Below are 21,564 nucleotides of genomic sequence, written 5' to 3' on the forward strand. Positions count from 1 at the left end.
TCCATCTGCTTAATCATGCCTCATTAATAGTTACTTTGGAATGCTGAAGCTAAAGCTGTGGTGCATTTATAAATCTCATCTGGTCTTTCAGTGTTTGGTCTTTGAAAAGCAGTTTGTCATAGCAATTAGGGTTGATGTGCTAGCAATTTCCACTAATGTTAATCAGGAGACAGTGTGTGTGTGTGTCAGTCTGTAAACATTATTCTGAAATTCCTCTGCGCTTATCGTTAGGTTGTGTTTCCACAGTTACCTGTATTGAAAAGCTGTAATTTTAAGTGATGCCAATAGTTAAGCTAATAATTTATTAGTGTGCCCTAATCTGTATCCATATGTAGAACAGATGCTTTGGCAACTACTTGGATCTTTTGTTGCTTTAACTCAATAACTGTATTAATGTCAAACCTTTCTTCTCATTGTCTTGCATACAATTGTAAAACTAAAAGTAATTCGGAGGCAGTGGAAGGGTCACAGCAAAGCTACATGAGGCAGGATTTTAAAAGCCCCTTGAAGCATTTAAATGACAGACCTGTATGTATGCTTTTGTGGTTTATAGGCATTGAAGTGCATACGCTTAATTTGTCTGTTCTTTGTGGTGGTTTTAATTGTCCTGGAGCATATAAGGTCTGTCTTCTGCGCTGTTGGAAATTGTTACTTTTTTAGGGCTGATTAACATTTGCTCATACTCTGTTTTTAGGTCAAATGACAGACCTGATTTACGCAGAGAAAGACTTGGTACAGTCTTTAAAGGAATATATCAGAGCAGAAGAGAACAAGCTCTCTCAGATTAAAAGGTAGGGGGAGAGGTTTGCATAATGAAGGATGACAAAATGGGTCATCTGTATTCAGTTACACCATACCTTTCTATCACCACTCTTCGTTTCTACATCTTGTTAGTGTTTCCCCAGTAGATAATCACAGGGAGACTGTAGATACTAACTTGGTTGTAATTTATTCTCATAAATCTGCAGAGAGGGGCCCCTGCTTCAGATATCATTTAGACTTTGTCTGCTTGTTTAGAAACTGTTTGCTGGGCTCTTCCCACTTTTCCCTGTCCTTGTACCATCACAGTGCTCCTGTGGAGAAGACACTACTCCTGTCGGAGGAGCCTTGTCCATGTGAGTTAAGTGCCTCTAGGTCCAGTGTTCTGTGCTACTTGTTGTTTCACAGCATCAGCACTGCTTACAGCTACAAAGTGTGCCAGTTGTGTTGTTTACGGGAGCACACACCGAATCCTTGCCTTCCTTCCTGTGCTGGCTTTGCTCTCCAGGACAGCTCTCCTGCCATGTTATCTTCAGTCGCCAACCTGGCTACAGAATATCTTGGACATTATTGTTTGCGTAGCTCACTTGAAGGGCTCTTGCTGACAACCGGTATTTTCTGTGTCCCTTAGGCAGACCGTTAATACTTATCTAGCTGAAAGTAATATCTAATAGGGTGTGACACTAGAATAGTCTAAATGAGGTCCAGGTTCAGAAGAGCTGAGTGCTTCTAATTGGAGCCATGCTTTCCAAAGAATTTCTAAACTCCAGGCTGTATGTGGCAGTTTGATGTCCCTTTTGGGAGCTATGGAGTAAGTGAAATTATAAGAATTCCTTGTCACTCGCATACACAAATGTTCATTTCTTGAAAAGCTGCCCTTCTGAGGAAAAGCAATCTCCTCTTCAGGTATTGTTAAAGAGAACGTCAGTTCCATCTATGTATAAACCGGTCTTTTTTCAAAAAAGTAGTCGTTTCTTTTTCATGCATTGACATATGCAAGTGCTTTTTTAATATGCTAAACTTTCAGTTGACCTGTATTTTTTTTGTATTGGTAAGCACAAGTATTCTGCTACTGTGCCAATATTTGAGCCCTTGCACCCTGCTAGTGTATGGGGCGTGTGCTTTGTAACAGATTCAAAGGGGATTTCTTATGTTCTGTTACGCTCTTATCTCAGCCGTGTTTTCTTCTTATTGAGTACTGAGAGAGGAGCACACAGCTGGTCCAGATGTTTGTGTTAAGGGATAACATGAAGGGCAACAGAAGAAATTCTCACTACAGCATCAGCAACGTAGTTGGCAGTTCAAATGTACTGTAACACAGAGGGTGAAGTTTCCCACTACTGCTTTGAAGCTGACCAACAGTGCAATCCAGGTGACTTGACAGCACTGCCACTGTACTGTCTTAGGGTTTCCAGTCTCAAAATCAAAGCTTATGGTCTAGTTTCCATAAAGCTAAAAAGCTCTTGGGTTTTTATTTATACTTGTATTTTTACTAAGATAGATAAGTGACACTCACAGTGATTGTGTGCTCCATCTCATTTTCTGGAGGGCAGCATGCTGAAAATTGATGGCTAAGACTCATTGCAAGTGAAATGCATGCACACTGTAGTAAGATTTAAAATAGTAAGCAGGGAAACAAATTTTCTTTAAAAGAAAAAGACTGTTCTAATTAAAAAATCAGTTGTACTTCACTTTATCCTTGTGAAGTTGAAAGCTTGAAAGCTGGTTATGATGGCAAAAGCAGCAATAAATTGCTTCAAACTGTGCAATTAGGATGACTTAAGAAGGAAGACGTGCATTCATAAATTGTTCTCAGACTGAGGAGTATGCTTCTTGTTCCAGCTGGGCTGAAAAAATGGATGTACTGACTAGCAAATCAACCTCTGATCCAGAAGGGTATCTGGCACATCCTGTGAATGCATATAAGCTGGTGAAGCGTTTAAATACTGACTGGCTGGAATTGGAAAACCTGGTTCTTCAGGATACAACAAATGGTAAGGAGTTCCAGGGGAGAAGATATCAGTAGGAGGTAGCCTTACAACACAGTTGTTTGTCCTCCTTGTATTCTGGAAAGCTGCAAACTCAGCTGTGATTTTAATATTATTGCCAAGTTTGTTTGGAATTTAAACTAACAACTGGGCTCTTGTTTACTGGTTACCCAAGTGGGTGAAACTTGCTACTGAAACACGTCTATCAAGACTCAAAGAAACTGTCACCTGTTTTAGGCCTGTTGCATTTTGTTTGGCTTGTGCTGTTTGGGGCAAAGGGGAGAATGGGATATACTAAAGTGGTCAGTTGTGTTGGCAACTGTTGTACACCTAATATTGAGCTTTGTGTTCCTCTTATATAAAAAGTTACTCATCTGCTTTCCCAGTCTGCTGCTTCTCTTGGCGATCATTGTTTTTTGACCGTGTTGATCAGTAGGTAAGATTTAAGAATCAAGACATGAAACCCATATTGAATTGGTGAAGGAATTCATATGAGCCCCAGCATTAGCAGTTGGCAGATGTTGTACTCAGTCTGTTGATAACAGGATAATATACAATTGATATCTGTAAACCTATCCTAAGTCAAATGTTTCCAGTAATAATCTTTGCTTTTGCATTATATTGTCAGAGTGTCTGCCTGAATTTGCTTCCATAACTTGTTTTTTTCAAAATGCAGGTTTATTTTTACTGGACTTCTTGAAAGTAAGGGCAACGAGGCTATGTTTTTCAAGCAGAACATTGCATGTTTTCCATTTCTACTCTGCATATGCTAAATTTTAGGTACTTGGAAGTTTTTTTCCAGCCAAGATTTTTATTGTTTTGGAATAGCCATCCTAGATGGAAATAAAATACTCTATTCTATTGAGTACTTCTGTCATTAATTCTTTCTATACAGGCTTCCTTTTCCAGTTCTGCTTGTTGCATGATTGGAAATGGCTGGGTGGTTTTCCTTCAGTTGATTGCCCTCACTTCTGCCCAACCAACCTGCTATACAGCCTTGATATATTTATGCAGTGCATTTAATTTTATTTCTAAATGTCACCTGTTTTTACATGTCAAGTTTAAATGCCTCTTATTGAGTAAAGTACTACTGCTGCTTAGGGGATCCTGTCTCAGGGTCTCTGTCCCTTGACCTGAGATTTGAAAAGCTCTCACGGCTTTACAGGTTGGAGTACGCAGTCTGAAATCGTTGTCTGGTACTGTGATCTGCAGTTTTCTCTGGATATTGCAAGAGAAATGATGAAAGCTATTAAGTTTTCGTGCTAGAAGGAGACGTTGCGGGAGAATGAAGATCATTAGGTTCACATTGTACTTTAGTAATTGCATGGCACAAGAAAACGGGGTGTGTGTTAGTTATTTATCCTTTAATCTCTTACTCATGAGCCGTATTTCTTAAAATGAGACAGAAAACAATGTTTTTGTAACTTAAGAGCCTAATAAGGGACTTTAAACCTGGATAATTTGAACCTGAATTCCCAAAACAAAGCAGATGTTTCCTCTTCTGTGTTAGTCTGGTACTGATATTTATTCAGACTCTGGAAGTAACATCTTTCTCTTTTACTGCGAAGGCTTTATTGCGAATCTCACAATTCAGCGTCAGTTTTTTCCAACTGAAGAAGATGAGACTGGAGCTGCGAAGGCTCTGATGCGCCTGCAGGATACATATAAGCTGGATCCTGAAACTCTTTCCCGAGGAAACTTACCAGGTAAGTGCACAAAGGTCTCCTCTACTTCAAAAGGAAGGAAGTGGTAACATCCTTAAACTCTCTCCGAAAGTCCTTTTTCTGTAGTGAGGAAGAACCATGGTGTTGAAAGTCCACACGGGTTAGATGCTTGAGGACATACCTACTTCAGCACTTTGAGAACAGCCTTGAGATTATTCCCACCTGAGCCAAGGCACTATGGTCTGCAGTAGCATTTTTTTAATTCTAATTACTTTAAAAGAAAATGCTGGGTTTTATAATAGCTATACCAAAACAACAAAGGATGACATACTTCCGTGTGCTGTGGGTGAGCAAATACTGTGGGTACTTCCTGTCCCCAATAACGTACAAACCAAGGGAAGGAGCTGCTCCGTAATTCATTGCTCTGGTGGCTCTTAGAAAGCTTGGCTCTGTTCTTCTTTGCTGTGGTCTTCCAGTGAGGCTTTGGTTGAATCACTTTGCTCCTGTTCTTCTTGTGAGATGGGAACAGTTTTTGCCACAGAGAGATGTTTTGAAAAGTACATAGATATATTGAGATGTTTCAGTGTTTTGGCAGCTGAGTCCTGATAAATGTTTGTTGCTGCTGCTTATGAGAGGCTTACTGAAAGAGGTTACGGTTGCTAGCAACACAGTATTTACAAACTGAATAGGTTTCATTAGAGTGTGGGTAGATGAGTTGACAAAACAGGCTTAGTTATTATATGTAGGTTATTAACAGTAAACTTAATTTTAAGTCTTATCTGTGCATCTGCTGAGCTGGAGCAACCGGAAATCAGTGCACGGTTACAGTCAAATGGATACCCAGTGTGTCTAAACAACAATCAGCATACTTATGCACAAATATACATCCCCAGTAAAGTGCAAAGAAGCTAATTCTGCACATAGTCGGGCTTCTCTGATCATCTAACAGTGTCAACGTTTAGGTTCAATAAAATGTGTTAAGCTGTTAATCTGCTCTGCCTTTGTCTACAACAGGAAGCACAATAGCTTAACACTGTATCTTAAGCTTCTATTGGTTTCCAAAGGAACTAATGCCACACGGTGTAATCTTTAGAATGTAATCTTTAATTCTGAAGGTGATCAGTTTGGCACCGAACCTGAAATATTGTCAAAGCGTTGTCTTTTAGAATCCTTTTTGGTTGATAAAAGCATGTATCATGTATTTACACACATTCCTCAGTGTGCCTTGTGTATTTGAAGGCAAAGATGCTTCTGTGTGGATTGCTTAAAGCTTTTGTGTTTTTTTTTTTAAGGAACAAAATACACATCTTCTTTGACAGTAGGTGACTGCTTTGGTATGGGGAAAACTGCATACAATGACGGAGACTACTATCACACAGTACTTTGGATGGAACAAGCCTTAAAACAACATGATGAGGGGGAGGATACAACAGTCAGCAAAGTAGAGATCCTAGATTATCTCAGCTATGCTGTTTTCCAGTTTGGGGATTTGCACAGAGCCATGGAGCTTACCAGACGTCTGATATCCCTTGGTAAGAACAAAAAACCCGCTATTCTAGTGCTGGGGAGTGTTGCCAGTGACAGAACCAAGAACAGCCGTGGCCCATACATATTGGTGAGCTGACTGGAAGGATAATCCTGCCAGATGACTTGTAATAAATGTAGGTCCTGGAAAAAAAAACCTGCCCCAGTCTACTTATACATAAAGTATCTTTAACAAGCTATCTTATAACATGCTGTTATTACTCAAAGACCAAATGTGTGTCCCACTGCATCTGTGTGATTTGCTTCAGTGTACTGAGGTGTTGTGTTTGGTAATGGTTAAAGCCTGGGTTGTCTCAGCTGGAGATCAAGGCTACCACAGACTTAGGCAGGGTGCTGTATCTTCTGTAAGGTTCTACTGACTACACATATTCCCCTTCACTCTTCAACACAGGTACTCTTTGATGCCAGAAGAATACTTTGCCTGAGATCTTAAAGTATTTATTTCTGAATATTCAGAACAGATTGAGTTTCTTCAAACCTCCTTTTATCTCTGGTCTGTTTCTATCTTTCACTTGAGTAAGCAAATAAGCATTGCTTCCTATACAACTTTGCCTACTTCCTGCATTGGAAAGGTTTGTCCTCTCCAATTAAAATTAACATCTACTGTGTTACGTATTTGTATGTTTTTCAATCAGCTGTTCTTAATTTAGATGTTAGCTGCATCCTGGGAGTGGGTGAAGCCTCTCTATTGAAGAATATGTATCAGTCTAATTTCTGCAGACACAGGAATTCATAGATTAAAATTTACAAGAAGATGAATATGTATTGAATCTAGCTCCATCTGCAATAATAGAGTTTAGCACTGATAGCAGAATGCAAATCCTTATCAGCACCAAACAGTGGAACAGACTTGGCAGTCCCTTCTGGGAGCAGCAGCTTCCTCTGCCCTGGGCTGAACTTCCTTATCTGGCCACTATTAGCCCATGCTTTAATGAGCATTTACTTCTATGGCCTTCTGGGTTAGTTAACTAAGATAAACACAATAAGCTTGGGAGGGTCAGAAGGGAAAGAAGCTGTTCTAGGTACTACTGTCCAGAAACACTTCATGGTGAACAAGGAATTGTTCCTTCTTAGTTATGCTGTGTAAAGATCTATTGATGATGTTACTAGATATGGCACCCATTTTCAAAAAGGGTAGAAAGGAGGACCCTGGGAACTACTGACCTGTCAGCTTCACCTCTGTCCTATGCTAAGGCATGTGGAGGACAGGGAAGTGATTTGAGACAGCCAGCGTGGCTTTACCAGGGGCAAGTCCTGCCTGACCAACCTAGTGGCCTTCTATGATGGAGTGACTACATCAGTAGACAAGGGAAGAGCTATGTATGTCACGTATCTGAAGGCTCCTAATGGTAGGTCCAATGATGCTGGTGATCCAGAATATCTCCTATATAAACCCATTACAAACATCTAGAGATGGATGCTGTAGGTGGATTGTTCAGTGGTAACGCATAGCTATGAGCTTCCTGACTTTGGAGACGATCTTTGGGACTAAAGTCTGTGTCTGGGACTCCAGCGCAGCCCTTGGTTAAAGCATGCTTATGCAGTGCAGATGAAAAGCACGGTGGAGAGGAGGAGTGCAATAAGTAGACTAGCTTGGTCTCTGCTGATGAGCTCTATGATATGCTCATCTTGGGTAGAACTGGGCAGAAAAGTTGAAAGAAAAGGAGGGATGTGAAGAGCAAAAACTCCTACTCTTTTTTTCCTGAAATACAAGTTTTGCGATAGGTCCTTCCAGAAATGATTCTTTCACAGACTATGCCTGTCTTCCCTCCGCAAAGACAAAAGCTTCCCAGTGGTGGTTTTCAGTGCAGACTGGAGCCAATGCCTTTGGTTACCTGATAAAGCTTTAGGAAGGGGAGAATTATTGCTGTGTCTTGATACAAAGACTTGTTTGTATTAACAGTTTCTAAGGTTGCATGAATGATTCTGTCTGTTTTTCTCCCAATGAAGACAGTACTCATGAGAGAGCAGGCAGTAATCTGCGGTACTTTGAGAAATTGCTGGAGAAGGAGAGAGAGGAGAAGGAGAAAGAGAACTCAGTGAACAAGACCATGACAACGACAGAACCAGTGGTACAAAGTGGTGCCTATGAGAGGCCTCTTGACTACTTGCCAGAGCGTGACATCTATGAGGCCCTTTGCAGAGGTGAAGGGGTAAAAATGGTAAGAGAAAGGCAAGACTTCCCTGACTATGCTGCCTTTGCATAAGGGTGATCAGGTTTGCTGGGAGGTGTTAAGTTTTTTGCATTCTGTGAAGCTGTTTGGGTTTTTTTAAGAAAAAATTAAGTGTAGTTCTGACCAGACTGCGATTTGTAGCTTATGTCTTGGCCTTTCTATCTTTAGCTATTAATCCTGGACAGAGAAAAACTCTCAACTGTACCTCTTAAAGGCTGTTGAAAATTTACTTTACTCAGTCATTTCAATTGCTGGCTGTACCGATATATTAGGAGGCTTCTTCCACTGAGAGCTGGTTCTGCTTTTCTTCCCCTTTTGCATCTTAAAGATGTGCCCTTCTGGGGTGACTATTTTGACCAGCCAGTCTCCAGTACCTCTCAACAAACATGGCTTTAATTCTTAGTGCAGGGAAAGGAATTTATTCCATCTGCATAGTCTTAATTATAAGAACCAGACTTTTTTTTACAGCTGGCTGTTTGTGTAGTTATTTGTTTAATCTGTAACCTATTACGGTTTAACTCTGCTAAAGGTTAGTGTTTCAGACGTTGCTCAGTGGCATCTTGAGTGGCATATGTTGAGGTTTTTTTATTTGCAGTAAACTGTAGAATCACTCATGCTTACCTCTTAAATTTGCTGGCCAGCTGATGACTTTTCCAGTGTTTGTGGAATGAAGCCCATTTTGGTTTTTGTCTTGCCTGTTTTAAGTTCGTGAAAAGCGGTTGAGCAAACAATGTTTTGTTTGGCGTTTTGTTGCAGACACCTCGAAGACAGAAGAGGCTGTTTTGTAGGTACCATGATGGAAACAGAAACCCTCACCTGCTCATAGCTCCCTTTAAGGAAGAAGATGAATGGGATAGCCCTCATATTGTACGATACTATGATGTTATGTCTGATGAAGAAATTGAGAAAATTAAACAACTAGCTAAGCCAAGGGTAAGTTTCCCCTCTTCATTTCACTGATGACTGCTAATTCCGTGATTTAAGCTCCATTAGCAAAGACTAGGCAAAGAATTTGAAAGATCTGGTTTCATGCTACAGATGATGCGCTGCAGCTGTGAGCCTAAGGGGAATGATTTCAAAACTGCCTGGTGATGTAGGACCATAAAGCCCAGGCTGCTGAAGGTATTTATGCATCGTTGCACTTAGTTATGCAAAGTTCTCAGTAAATGGCTTAGCAATCTTTTAGGAAACTAGGGACTAGACCTGAAAAGTTAGATGACTGTCTGGCTTACACTGAAGGTGTCCAGTATACCTTAAGTCTCCTTTTGAAACGGAAACGAACTTCAAAACAAAATTAAAGCCCAAATCCCAACAGAAGTAGGAAGGAACAATGGGGTTTTAAGTTGTGCTAGAAGAATATCTAGATATTTGGGGGTTTTGCCTCTGGTAACCTGGAATCCACTGCTTCTGTTTGAAACCATAGTCAAGACCTGCACAGAGGCAGGCACTTTAGATGTCATGGTGCATCCACAAGTGGAACCATGGTGTTCTTCTGAAGCCATGCACAATTCATTGGGAATAATGTGATACAGTTAACACAGACTGGAGAAATCATTTGTGCTCTTAAGTAATTCCCCATTTAGGACTTGGGAAGGACAGAGTACTTGTAAGGTAGAATGCACAATACAGTTATTCTCCCAGAGCACTTTAGGTCTGACTTTTCCACCTAGATAGCTGTCCGTTGGGCAACAGAGATACAGTTGTGACAGCTTCAGTATGCTAGGTGTAGATCCAACTCAAAGGCAGCAGCTTTGAGTGAGAACCCTAGATTTGATGCAATACCCATTACCCATGGTGTGAATTCTGGTGACTCTGCACACAGTAGAAAAGCAGCTACCTAATGCAAAGCTAGTTATTATCTTGTCTGATTTTCTGGAGGTGGAATTTCCTGTCTAACTGTTTCCTTTCTGGCAAAAAAAGAAAACGTATGGCAGCGTGAGGTCAGTAGTAGATGCTACTCCTTATTTTTCTGTCAGGTCTGACAAGCATGTAAAACTAAACACTTCTATTTTTATAGATGAATGGTTCATTTTAGCACTCTTCTAGCTACTGCTATGAAATGTGGTACTAAAATTCTAGTCAAGAATTACCCTTCTTGTATGTGTTTCTAAATGTAAACAGTTAGAAACAGATTAAGAAACTGATGCTTCCTAAGAACATGAATAACGGGATGTTTGTGGAGCTGGACTTCTATGACTACCAGTCAGCTATGGAGTGTTGGCAGAACACTCCTGTCTCAGTGAGGACTCTCCATAAATGGAGACTTTTCCTATTACATCATACTATAAAACTTCAAGAGCTTCAGATAAAATGGAAATGCTCAAATAGAGCATATCACTCTAACCTATTTTATCAAATTAAGTACATTCTAAATAAGGCTCCTGTTAATTTTTTTTGTTTGGTTTCCCCTTTTTGTTCAAAGTTTTATGGAAAGTCTGAAGTCTTGCTTGCTGAATTTTGTTTATATTACTAACGTCAGAGGAATTCTTCATATAATCTATGTAGTGTAGAACTGGGATCAATCCCTGTAAGAGTAGGTAAATATTGTAGTCTTAAGATTCAGATGAAAGTTTTCAATTAAAAAAATAAACAATCAACCATTTTCTTATAACTTATTTTTTCTAAATCTGTCTATAACTCAGCTGTAGGACTAGCTTTAAATTCTGCAGTACTGCAGAAAGAATGGAAAATGCAAGTCCTGTGATGAAATGGTCCGGAAGAAATATTGCTTAATTTCAGCCAGGAAATTTTAGTTCGTAATCATGGAAGCTTTCAGACAGGACTCTGAAGTAGTATGTTAGTTTTGGGCTCAGAAAGATGAGCACTTCCTTTGTTCTAAAATGCATTTGCAAGAAATTTCTGCTTTTGGGTCCAAGCACTTTAACATTATCTGCAGATTACACTTGCCAATATTTTTTGTTTTGTAGAGAAACAACATCTGTACGTGTTTGAGCGTAGCTGTATTCAAGTTGGTTTTCGTGCTTGTTTTGCAAAATGCAATTGCTATTACTCCAGTTCCAAAAAGTAGTTCCAACTTTTCAGGCAATATATCAGAGCTGACTGGGGAGGGTCAAGAAAATTCTTAACTTTATTAGTGTGGATAGTGTTGGAAATGGTCTGCCATGAAAGCATAAGAACCTTATTCCTAAAATTCTGGATGTTACCTGCAATCCAGGCATGCCTGAACACACGAAAATAGGGCACGGAGGGGGACACCTGAGTATCTTTGAACTCAGTGCTGTAGGAATTCAGCAAGACAGAATTTCAGAGGAAAAGCCAATGGAGCGCATGCTAACTAAACGCATATTTTAAACTAAACACATATTCTAAGAGGAAGACTGGATGAAGCTTCTGATTGATCCAGTATGCTATAATGATTCTTCAAAGCCTAGAAAATGCCTGTTATAAGGCTGCTTTCTCCACTCTGAAGGAGGAAGCCTCATGTTTATCAGTTGGTTGTACCAAGTGAAGTACAGATTATATGTCGTGAATGAAGAAGCCTGCCTATTGGAAAGAGAAGAGGAGATGTGGAATAACATGAATGTAGTCAAGCTTATTTTAGTTCTGATTTATTTAGATTAAATGCTAGGTGCCGAAATCAAGCAAGCATATATAAGCTTGAAGATGGCAGAAGAATAAAACCTTTGGGAAGCTAAATTATATCCCAAAAGCTATGCTTCATTGTACAAGTGAAGAACAAAATTCAGTCAGCCTGGCTCTTCTCTTGTGATTTATGCAGGAGAAATCTGGAACAAAATAACAGTGAGTCAGAATTACAGGAACAGCTATGCCAAGAACTCTTGTATAGGGACAAGACAGCTGACATGGATTGTAAAACTGGCTGGAGACTTATTTGAGGAAAAATGAAGGAAATCATCACTGCATGCTCTGAAGAAAATGCAAATAAAAAAGGCTTCTGTGACCTATAATTAAGTGGAAGGAAGGAGGCATGATTTAAAGTGTTTGTGGTTTGCAGGAGTTAAATTTAAATGTGGTCTGAGTTCACAGTCAAAGAAAGGAGTGTCCCAGTTCTTGTTCCCAGCTGCAAGTATAAAACCAAAGTGACCCACTGTGTTATGTTAGCAGGAGCCTATCACTTTGACACACAGCGAATCTGACCAGTTTTGCCAAGTTCCAAATTTTCCCTACAAATATAGGGATGTGGCCTAATGGTGATAATACATTACTCACTGTTTAAAATGTATAGGCGAACTGTACTTTTGCAGAATTAACCTTCACAATGTAGTAACATTATCTCGAACTGTCTCTGTGAATTAGATGTTCCAGGCATTTTCCAACTGGAAAATCTGAACACAGTGATGTTGAGAGTTGCCTTCAGGAGTTTTCTACCGTTGTGGATTTGCCTGCTCCATAATTTGTAACTCATTCTGTGAAAGTTTTCACTTGCTATTTTTCATCTAAGAATGAGGTTGGGTTTTTTCAGTCCACACGAGGAACAGGCTGATGGAATTTATGGAGTGTCCAATGATTTTTGTCTTTGCCAAGAACTTGGGCTTCAGATGTTGTTAACTTTTGTTCCTGTTCCCTCTTGCTAATGTTGACTCCAGCTGTTTAAAAAGTACCTTCAAAACCTGTTCAGCAAGCAGTACTTGTGGATTTGATGAATATCATAGCTTGTGCAGTCAGTCAAATTATTTTTCCAGGATCAAATGCAGGTGATGGATTGCACTTGGGTTTCTGCATGTACTGTTCAGCATGAAATCGGAACAAACTCTAGGTTGGTGCTATAACTTTCATCCAATGATATATTGAAGTTGGACAAATCAGGTGTTGATTTTGGTTAAGATGAGAGAAATTTTTTTCTAACCTGTAGTTGATGTGTTTCTTTCCCCTTGGGATTTTTTTTGACACAGCTGGCAAGAGCCACAGTACGTGATCCCAAAACCGGTGTCCTTACAGTGGCTAGCTACAGGGTATCAAAAAGGTAAGCATAGAGAAGAGTTTAGCTTTAAGGTTTTTGTGCTTAACAGCTGCTATCTGCTACCTGCAGCTGAAAACTTAAACTGTTTTGCATGTAGCAAAAGCTTGCACAACAAATGCATGGTAAATGTCTCTCTTAGCCATCTGACTGAGGGCAGAAGAATCCTTCTGCCTTGCAAAATGGGCTGTTTATGTTGGTATTCCAAAATAACATGTCTCAATCCTTCCCTTATCCCAGCTCATGGTTGGAGGAAGATGATGATCCTGTTGTGGCCAAGGTGAATCAACGAATGCAGCAGATCACAGGGTTAACAGTGAAAACAGCCGAACTATTGCAGGTTGGTACACTTGTCTTGACAGATTGCGTCCTGGTAAAATTAGATGCTGGTCAGGATGGGCTGGTGCTTATGCAGATACAAACATAGGCTGGCTCTTACCCCTCTTAGGGGTTCTCTTGTCTGCTGCCTAAGCACGTGGAGGAGGTAAGGTGTTTATGAAGGGTGCGGGGTGTTCCCAGCTGCTGCAGCTGGCTGTAAGGACCTGGCAGATCTATGTTTTCCCTTGTGTGCCAGGCAGAGGAGGGTGAAGATATCAAGGAACAGAAGATAACTTTGGAATCTGTAACTTACCAATTTGTTTTGAGGGCAATGCCTGCCACTTATTCAAGTCTGCAAAAGTTGAACCTTGTTCCTAGTTGAACCTTTCAAAGACAGAAATATTTTTATAGTCCTGCTATATTCTTGTATGAAGTTTAATCTTTGTCTGCTGGGGGGAGGAAGGAGAGTAGGAGTGGTACAGCACTGCCAGAATAGCTGTACCTTAGCGTGTTTACTGCTTCTCTTCCTCCCATACTCCTTGAATTCATGTTTTACAGCCTGATTGAAGTGCTGTTGATTACTGGCTATCCACAGAAACCAGGTAACTGTGTAGTGGTCTTGGAGACTCAGCCCCAGAATAATTAAATCATAAAGTTATGTGATCTTCAGATGAAGTAAGCAAAGTGGTGCTTTTAAGCTACTTTGAGCTGTCTGTGTTCCTGGATGGGCGTATGTATGTAACAGGTCATACATGTGTGACACAATCTAATTCTAGGCTGTGTATCTCCTAGTTTGGACATGCATACTAGAGAAATACACGTGCTCAGCTCCCTCCTTTTCGGAGGATGGAGCAAGAGTGTACTAAAACTATTGCTGTTAATTCATGTTAAACAGGCTCTTCTAGTGATAAGTAGAGTGCTGCCATTGAGAAGTGTTTGGTACCAAGAAATACTCTCAGTGAAACCTTTAAACTAGGAAAGGGAAAGAGCACTTAAGTTGTTTCTCATCCACATATCTCATTTCTGGCAATCTAAAGAGAAGTTTAGTGTGCTATAGATAACAATCTTGCCACAAAGTGCTATTTCGCAAAGCATGTTTTAGGTCTCTGAGAGCAAATGCTATCTTCTGCATCAGTCACGTGCAGCTCAGTGGATGTTTATGCTTCCTTCTTCCATGCTGTAGGTTGCCAACTATGGAATGGGGGGACAGTATGAGCCACACTTCGATTTTTCCAGGGTAAGAACACACTTTCAGTTGTTTCTTGGTAGGGAGAGGGGAATGGTTTGTTTTGAGAGAAAACTGTTTTCTGTTAAAACACTTAATGTATAGCCCTGTTGCATGGATGGATTATGACTTGTGAAAAGCTTTTGCACTGCCTTCTCTGATGCTAAAAGTTCAAGAGAACAATGAACAAATCTGACTGACTGCTTATCTTTGTCACCTTGGTTCCTTGCACAGTATAGAGACAGTAAAAGGTAGTCATGCAGCACTTGAGTACGCTCTTTACATTACTTTATTAGGAAACTCAAGTCTGCAAGCCCTGCGTTGTGAGCCTGCATTGTTCCATTAGGCTTCTGAATTCAGCAAGATTGAGTCCTCCTTTGCTGGGTATTTTAAATGAACTTTGCAGGAGCTGGCTAAGCAATGTCCCTTTGCCTCCCTCCACAAAAGTAGCCATTATGGAAAATATCACGGATCATACAGCCCGCAAAGCCCTTAGTGTGGCTGCAGCTATAGGGTCTGAAATGATGCTCAGGAGGGCAGTGCTACAGTGAGCAGAACTTGCAGCTGGTGGATGCTGAGTCTGCACTAGGCACTAGAGGGCTCTACCTGGCAGATGACAGCTCTGGTTTGCTGCAAATGGGAAGAAAGGAGGAACAGGTTCTTAATTGTTACCCTAGAACAGTTTATGAACATGCTGAGCATACTGAAGAACTATAGCAACCAGTAATTTCAACTATAAAATCCATGTGATGCCTTGGTTTTCAGTAGAACCATGACATTTCAATGGAGTCTCACCTAATCCAGGCTGTCACAGTGGTTTTACCTGGTAGAAGGGATTGCTGCAGCCAGAGCACAACCCAATAATTACGTGCAGAATTGAAGCCACTGTACTTAGTACTGTTTAAAAAAATAAAAATAAAAAAATCCTCAACTTCAGCACAGTGGAACCTCATATTCATTAGCTTTGGCCTGTAGAGAGAATTTTCCTGTTAACTTTAAGGCTGCTTCGTTTCCTGAGTCAAGCAGATGCTCTTAAATTCTCTTCAAAGCCTTTGAACTCAAGGACCTCAGCCATCAAATTGGCCAGTGTGGACTTTACTTTTGGATTAGGCAGCAGGGGCAGAGCTCCACTTGGAACATAACCTTGGCTGCAGTCATCAGTTGAGGCAAGGCAATTGCAGAATTTGCCATAGTTCTGGACTGGTCCTCCAGGCTCTCTGTGCATCACAGATTTCAGTATTGAAATAGAGGTACTGCTTTCTCTCCCCAGCTCCCGATCAGCCTTGCAGCTTATTATTCCCTTGCAGCTCTTAAATAGGGAGGCTTCAATAGTTGCATATTACAACTTTGAGATTTTATTGGTTGTTCAAAAGTTAGAGAAGTCTTTTGCTATTGAAGTTCAGAAATGCATGGCTGGACCTGTGTTTGACAGCAGTGTCAGAAAACAGGGAATCCCCTGTATCTCAGTGCTCTTATGTTGGCTCTTTTGGATTGCATTTGCATATGCAGATGTAAGTGTCTTGTGGTTTGTTTTTTTTTTTTTTTTTTCATGAACCCATTTCAGGAAAGACCATTTTATTTCTTGAAATATACTTCAAGTAGATTGTACTGTAACATCTTAGAGATGGTGTCTGTGGTTTTCTTTGCTGTTTGTCTTCTCTAATACTGATTTCTTCTTTTCTTTAAATATTAAAGATTATTGGTTTTGTGTAGAAGAGTGCATCTTAATGTCTCCTGGCTGAAATTACTTCCTGACTATTAGTAATGTAAATAAACTTTTAATGGCATTTTTTTGAAGGGAGGAGAGACACATTGGTATTCTAGATGTTCTTTCTGCTTCTAAACCGGCACCAACGTGATCTCCTACTTCAGCAAACAAAACTCAAAATGTTTCTTACACAGTAAAGACAACTTGATCTTTTTGATGTGGTCCTTAGTCCTAAACAGGCAACTGCCTGAAAGTTCGTTATTGTTATTCTGCAATTTTGCCTCCTGGCAAAAAATGCATTTTCCCTTCTTGTGACAGAATTTCTTTGAGTCACTACTACATTTATGAGAATTTAGTGTGTTACCTAAAGCCCACTGAAGATGAGTTTTTCATGTTAATCTCAGTTGTTGGCTTTGGATCAGTGTTGAGTACAGTAATGGCCTGTTAGCTTTGCTTGGATTATATCTGTGCCACAGGCCCTGATAACATCGCTTCTACTCTGCCATAAGAATTGCTTCAGTGCTACTTCTCCTTACAGCATCCAAGTGCTATGTGCATGCAGTTATGCACCCTGGCTGCAATTTGTCATGACTTTAATATTGCTCTGTATCAATTGTCCCCTTTCTATTCCAACTCTTTAAACTGGGCTTAAGGATCTCTCTGCAGGGCTACACGTATGTATCTCTGGTGTGAGCCCATTTGGAACTTGGGTTAAAGTTGTTGTCTGTTACAGCGACCCTTTGACAGCACACTCAAATCGGAAGGAAATAGGCTAGCGACGTTTCTTAACTATGTAAGTACCTCTGTTTGTCTGCTGTCTCTGAGCTTGAAGTTTGCAGTTATTCTCATTTAATTTTATAGAAAGATGAGCCAGATGCTTTCAAGCGGTTAGGGACTGGAAATCGTGTGGCCACTTTTTTAAACTATGTAAGTATGATGATCCTTGCATTGAGTGTAACTTTAGCAGCATCTTGTTTACAGCTTGTGCAGTTGGTTATTTGTAGAGATTCCCTGGCATCCGGAAGTAGGGATTTCATTATTCTTGCAGCATCAGGTGCTGTCCCATCTGAGTTGATAGAATTCTGGTGGTATTTAACCTCAGAGCAGCAAATTTGAATGTTGGGTCTGGCTTCCCCTTTTGCCTACTCTACTATGAAATCTTGGACTTCATTGGATTCCTGTTGGTGGGAGAGGAGAATTTGACTTATTTCTCAAAGAGGAGTGCCTGGGGACTCTCCGTGTGGTTCGCTGTTGGAGAACCTGACTATGAGCCATTTACTGTGAGACAGTCATGTTCTTCCACCACTCTTTGACAGCACTTGATGTTGTGGTCTGTCAGCCTCCATCTTAGCTGATTGTCAAGGCTAGAGTTAACTCTGGCATAGCTGTCGCTTCAGCAGATGGAGGAGACATAGCTAATAAACTCGGTGCAACTGGGTTACAAATGCAGAATTGAAAAGATTCGTTAGTTGCATGCATTATACAGCCTACAGACCATGTACACTGGAATCATAAATGTAACTGCCACTCATACTAGTGGCCTAATGCTTTCACAGTACCTTATGACAATATTTTGTCTATCAGCCTATGCTTACTATATCAGTAATTAGATTGCCTAATCCACTGCGTTTAACTTTTGAGTGGTACAACTTCAAAATTAAAATTGTGTGATAAAACCTTTATGGCTGAGCTGATATTTTGAGTGTGAAATGCATCTCAAAGCAGAACCAGAAATACTTTCAACTTGATATGGCAGGGGAGGAAATAATCTCCGAAACAAGAATTGAAATAAAATGAGTAGCTGTGAAATAGTCTGCTGCTAAGAGGCTTGAATTTTAAATTCTATCTGTATTTTGTTTGCCTCAGACTTTTGGACAAGTCTTGATTTAGAGTTTATGATATGCACCTTATTCACTGCCAGTTGTACATGGTCAAAGGTGATTTACCCTTGTATGTCCCATCTAGAATATACAATACGTGTACCAACACCCTTACTAAAAAGTGTGGTTGTGTTGCTGAGACGTAGGTATTAACTTGCGAAGTTGCATGCACGTGCTTTCTAGTTGGAAGGGGCAAAAACCTGTGCACCTATGGCATCTTATGCCCTTTTATTGTAGGTACCAAGCAGGAGGACACCAGAGTGGTAATAACATCTGCTTTAAACAGAAATCCAAGTTACGATAAAGAATGTGGGGACTTGGGGAGTGTATTTATAGTAGTTCTGCTGTTTAAATTTGGTGGGAGCTGGATCTGACCCATTTGTTTCTTTTAATTAGAATCTGATCAAAAACTCACTGAAATGAGTGGAAAGGCTTTCTGTTTTTAACGGGAGTGTTTCCAGGAACTTCGGTGGGTTTTGGATCAAGCCTAGAATTCACAATGAATCCATCATTACTGGTGAATTCAGTACGGTTAAATTCATTCCAGTGTAAAAGGGCAAAGCATAAAGATACATGCATTTCTTTAGAGTCGCATAACTGTTTATATTAAAACTTGAGATGCATAAAGCACTCAAAGTGGCATGACATCACTGGTGAACAGCATAGAAGCAGTGCAGAAAGTGAGGTTTTCTAATAGTCTGTATAGTTTTTGAAGTGGTTGACCAAGATGCATAAACTAAATTATGGAAATCAGTTCCAAAGATGTGGTCTCAATTTATGAGGAAACATGTGGTTTAACAGACGCTTGTTTTCCTAATTGGATCATAAACTGGAATGAAATTCTTGAAACTGACTTACTCTGAAGTCCTCTCCCTTGTTCTAGAGTACTAGCTTATTAACGCTGCAGGTACACAACTTCTTACGGCTATCTGTTTGTGCAATAGATTATATATGTATCTAAATGAAGTGCTGAACAAAAGCCCTCAGCTGAAATAAAAGCCTTCGATAGCAGGTACTGTTACTTGTGCAGTTCATGCTGGTTGAAGTGCATCCGTTCCTCGTGAGTGCCTCTCATAGAGGTGCATGTGGAAATCTCTCTCTGTTAGGGCTTGGGGCACTTTGGTTTGTGGGACTGCATGTACAAAAAGCATTGTAAATGACAGTTTGCGGACTTTGTTTTCTCAGATGAGTGATGTAGAAGCTGGAGGAGCTACAGTTTTCCCAGATTTTGGGGCAGCAATATGGCCCAAGAAGGTAAAGTCTGTTTACATGTTTTGCTTGATTTCTCCTTGTTACTGTCTCTTCCTCAATGCAGTCCTGCATCCATTTAGAAGTCAGCTAATGTGACAAAGTGCTGTTTGTGGCAATTTGATGGACAGGCTGCTGTGTATCAAGGCAGCTGTAGCTGATCTTGTGGACTGCAGGGCTGCTTACTTTGTTTTACAGTGTATAATGCAAACAGTTTCTGTGTAGAGCTGTTATTAACAAAAAATTTGTGTTCAGGTAGAACTCCTCTCTACTCTGAACATGGATGAATTAATAGACTGGGACTAAGGGGTTTTTATGTGCTGTCGGTGGCCTATGTTAAGTGTTTCATAAAAACCTGTGGCTGAATTCATAGGCATTTCCCCCCCTTACTGTAGCCTGAATAATTATATTGACTGGGTTCTGACTAATCCAGGTCTGATTTCACTTTTCAGGGAACAGCAGTGTTCTGGTACAATCTTTTCAGAAGTGGCGAGGGTGATTATAGAACAAGGCACGCAGCTTGCCCGGTACTAGTAGGGTGTAAATGGGGTAAGTAATACTCCTTTAGGAACAAAACCTGAAGGCAGGCTGGTGTCTATGCAAAGCTGACGATATACCGAACCCTTATAACAGCACTTAATAACCTGGGTGTTGGCCTTTTAACTACTGGGGTCATTTGGCCATAATGAAAACTCCCAGTATCAGTATTATGTAGTATTAAGCAGCTGCATTGTTCAGCTCTAGCTTTTCTACTGAGTTTGTTTTGTGTCAATGATAGCATAAAGTGTGTAAGAATGTCACTGGGCTTGTGTACCGTGTCAGCAGCAGGATGACTTGAATTATCATTTGACTAGAATCAGGTCTGTTCCTACAAAGACTTGTGCATAGTTTTAACTGTAAAGGGAGGAGAGCTCCTTGTAAGGTAAATGTGAGTGTCTGGAGACTGGGAATTTCTGCTAACTGCTGAAAGCTTCTCAGCGCTTCATGTCATCCATTCCCATACCCACCTCCGCCAGCCTCCAAGGTATTCCCCTGGAGTGCCAGAGCATACTGATCTATAAATGATACCAGACCCAGAGTACGCTGCTCAGTTACTATTGGTCCCAGAATTGTGCAATTGGAAAGATCCTTTCTTCCCCAGCCCTTTGAATCTTCCCGTGTCTTTCCCATCGGATGGGTAGAGAAGGATAAGCAGGGATCCTCGGACTGAGAGATGAGATTTTAGGTGATGTAACAGTCTGTGTTGCGCTGATACATACACTGGGTGTGTGGTGGTAACTAATTTCATGTCCTTGTTCCACAGTTTCAAACAAATGGTTTCACGAAAGAGGAAATGAATTCTTAAGACCTTGTGGGAGAACAGAGGTTGACTGAAACCCAACCTGCTGCAAGCCTTTTCTTCTCTGTGTCCTTTTCTACTGTTTGTTCTTCCAGTTCATTTCTAAGAAATGATCCATCTTTTTCTCCGAGTCCTGGCACTTTACCCAAAAAGGACAACAAAATATGTAACACCTGTGAAAGAAAGTAAATGGCATTATACACATACTTATGTTTTGGTTGCTGTTATTTCCATGTTCCCCCTGCCATCATCATTTGACCTGTCTTCCACCCTCCCAACTTTCTATGTACTAGTGGTCCAAACAGTGCTGTGGGCGATTCGGTATGTTTGGGTGCCTGGTCTTGTGCCTTTTGTACCTCAGAAGATTTAGATGTTAAATATTTCTTTGAACCAAAGGGTTGGGTTTTTTAAGTTTTGTGTACATGTGGATTTTATTGTATTTCTACAGATCACAAATTTTGAAACAAAAATAAATGTTCTTTCTGTAAAGTGATTCTCTATTTTGTGTCCTTAATAGGTATATCAGTGCTTGGGTTTAGGGAGCAGTGGGCCTTTACTTTTTCCTTTAACGAGCACCTGTTGCTTTGTTACCTTCTTTTTGTAGAAAAAGCATCATGGCTTTGGGCAAGGCTTTATTTAGGGATCCATCATGTGGCACAGAACTGTTGCCCCTTCTACTGAAGCTGGAAAGTTTAATTTGTGTAGTGAAACTGTATCCTGTGAGCAGGCAGGCAGCACGTCTTGGGCCAATGGCAACTGTGAGCTCAGTATTATTAC

The 21,564-nt window shown here is 40.4% G+C and overlaps 1 protein-coding gene across 5 annotated transcripts in view; it reads left to right on the forward strand.

Annotated features, from left to right (window-relative positions):
• P4HA2 (prolyl 4-hydroxylase subunit alpha 2) overlaps nucleotides 1-21,265 on the forward strand; it is a 30,921-nt gene extending 9,656 nt beyond the window's left edge. For 2 of the 5 annotated variants that reach the window (XM_063349178.1, XM_063349179.1), the window contains 13 exons: nucleotides 695-791; nucleotides 2,602-2,753; nucleotides 4,316-4,453; nucleotides 5,704-5,943; nucleotides 7,907-8,118; nucleotides 8,887-9,063; nucleotides 13,005-13,075; nucleotides 13,310-13,409; nucleotides 14,571-14,624; nucleotides 17,182-17,247; nucleotides 19,386-19,454; nucleotides 19,901-19,997; nucleotides 20,752-21,265. In XM_063349178.1, coding sequence (XP_063205248.1) covers nucleotides 695-791; nucleotides 2,602-2,753; nucleotides 4,316-4,453; nucleotides 5,704-5,943; nucleotides 7,907-8,118; nucleotides 8,887-9,063; nucleotides 13,005-13,075; nucleotides 13,310-13,409; nucleotides 14,571-14,624; nucleotides 17,182-17,247; nucleotides 19,386-19,454; nucleotides 19,901-19,997; nucleotides 20,752-20,822 — 1,544 coding nt within the window. In that variant the 3' untranslated portion in view covers nucleotides 20,823-21,265. The other 3 variants (XM_063349182.1, XM_063349180.1, XM_063349181.1) reach the window with 3 other exon arrangements.
• Nucleotides 21,266-21,564: the final 299 nt, after the last annotated feature.

This window comes from Chroicocephalus ridibundus, chromosome 11 (assembly GCF_963924245.1).
Source record: "Chroicocephalus ridibundus chromosome 11, bChrRid1.1, whole genome shotgun sequence".
Lineage (NCBI taxonomy): Eukaryota > Metazoa > Chordata > Aves > Charadriiformes > Laridae > Chroicocephalus > Chroicocephalus ridibundus.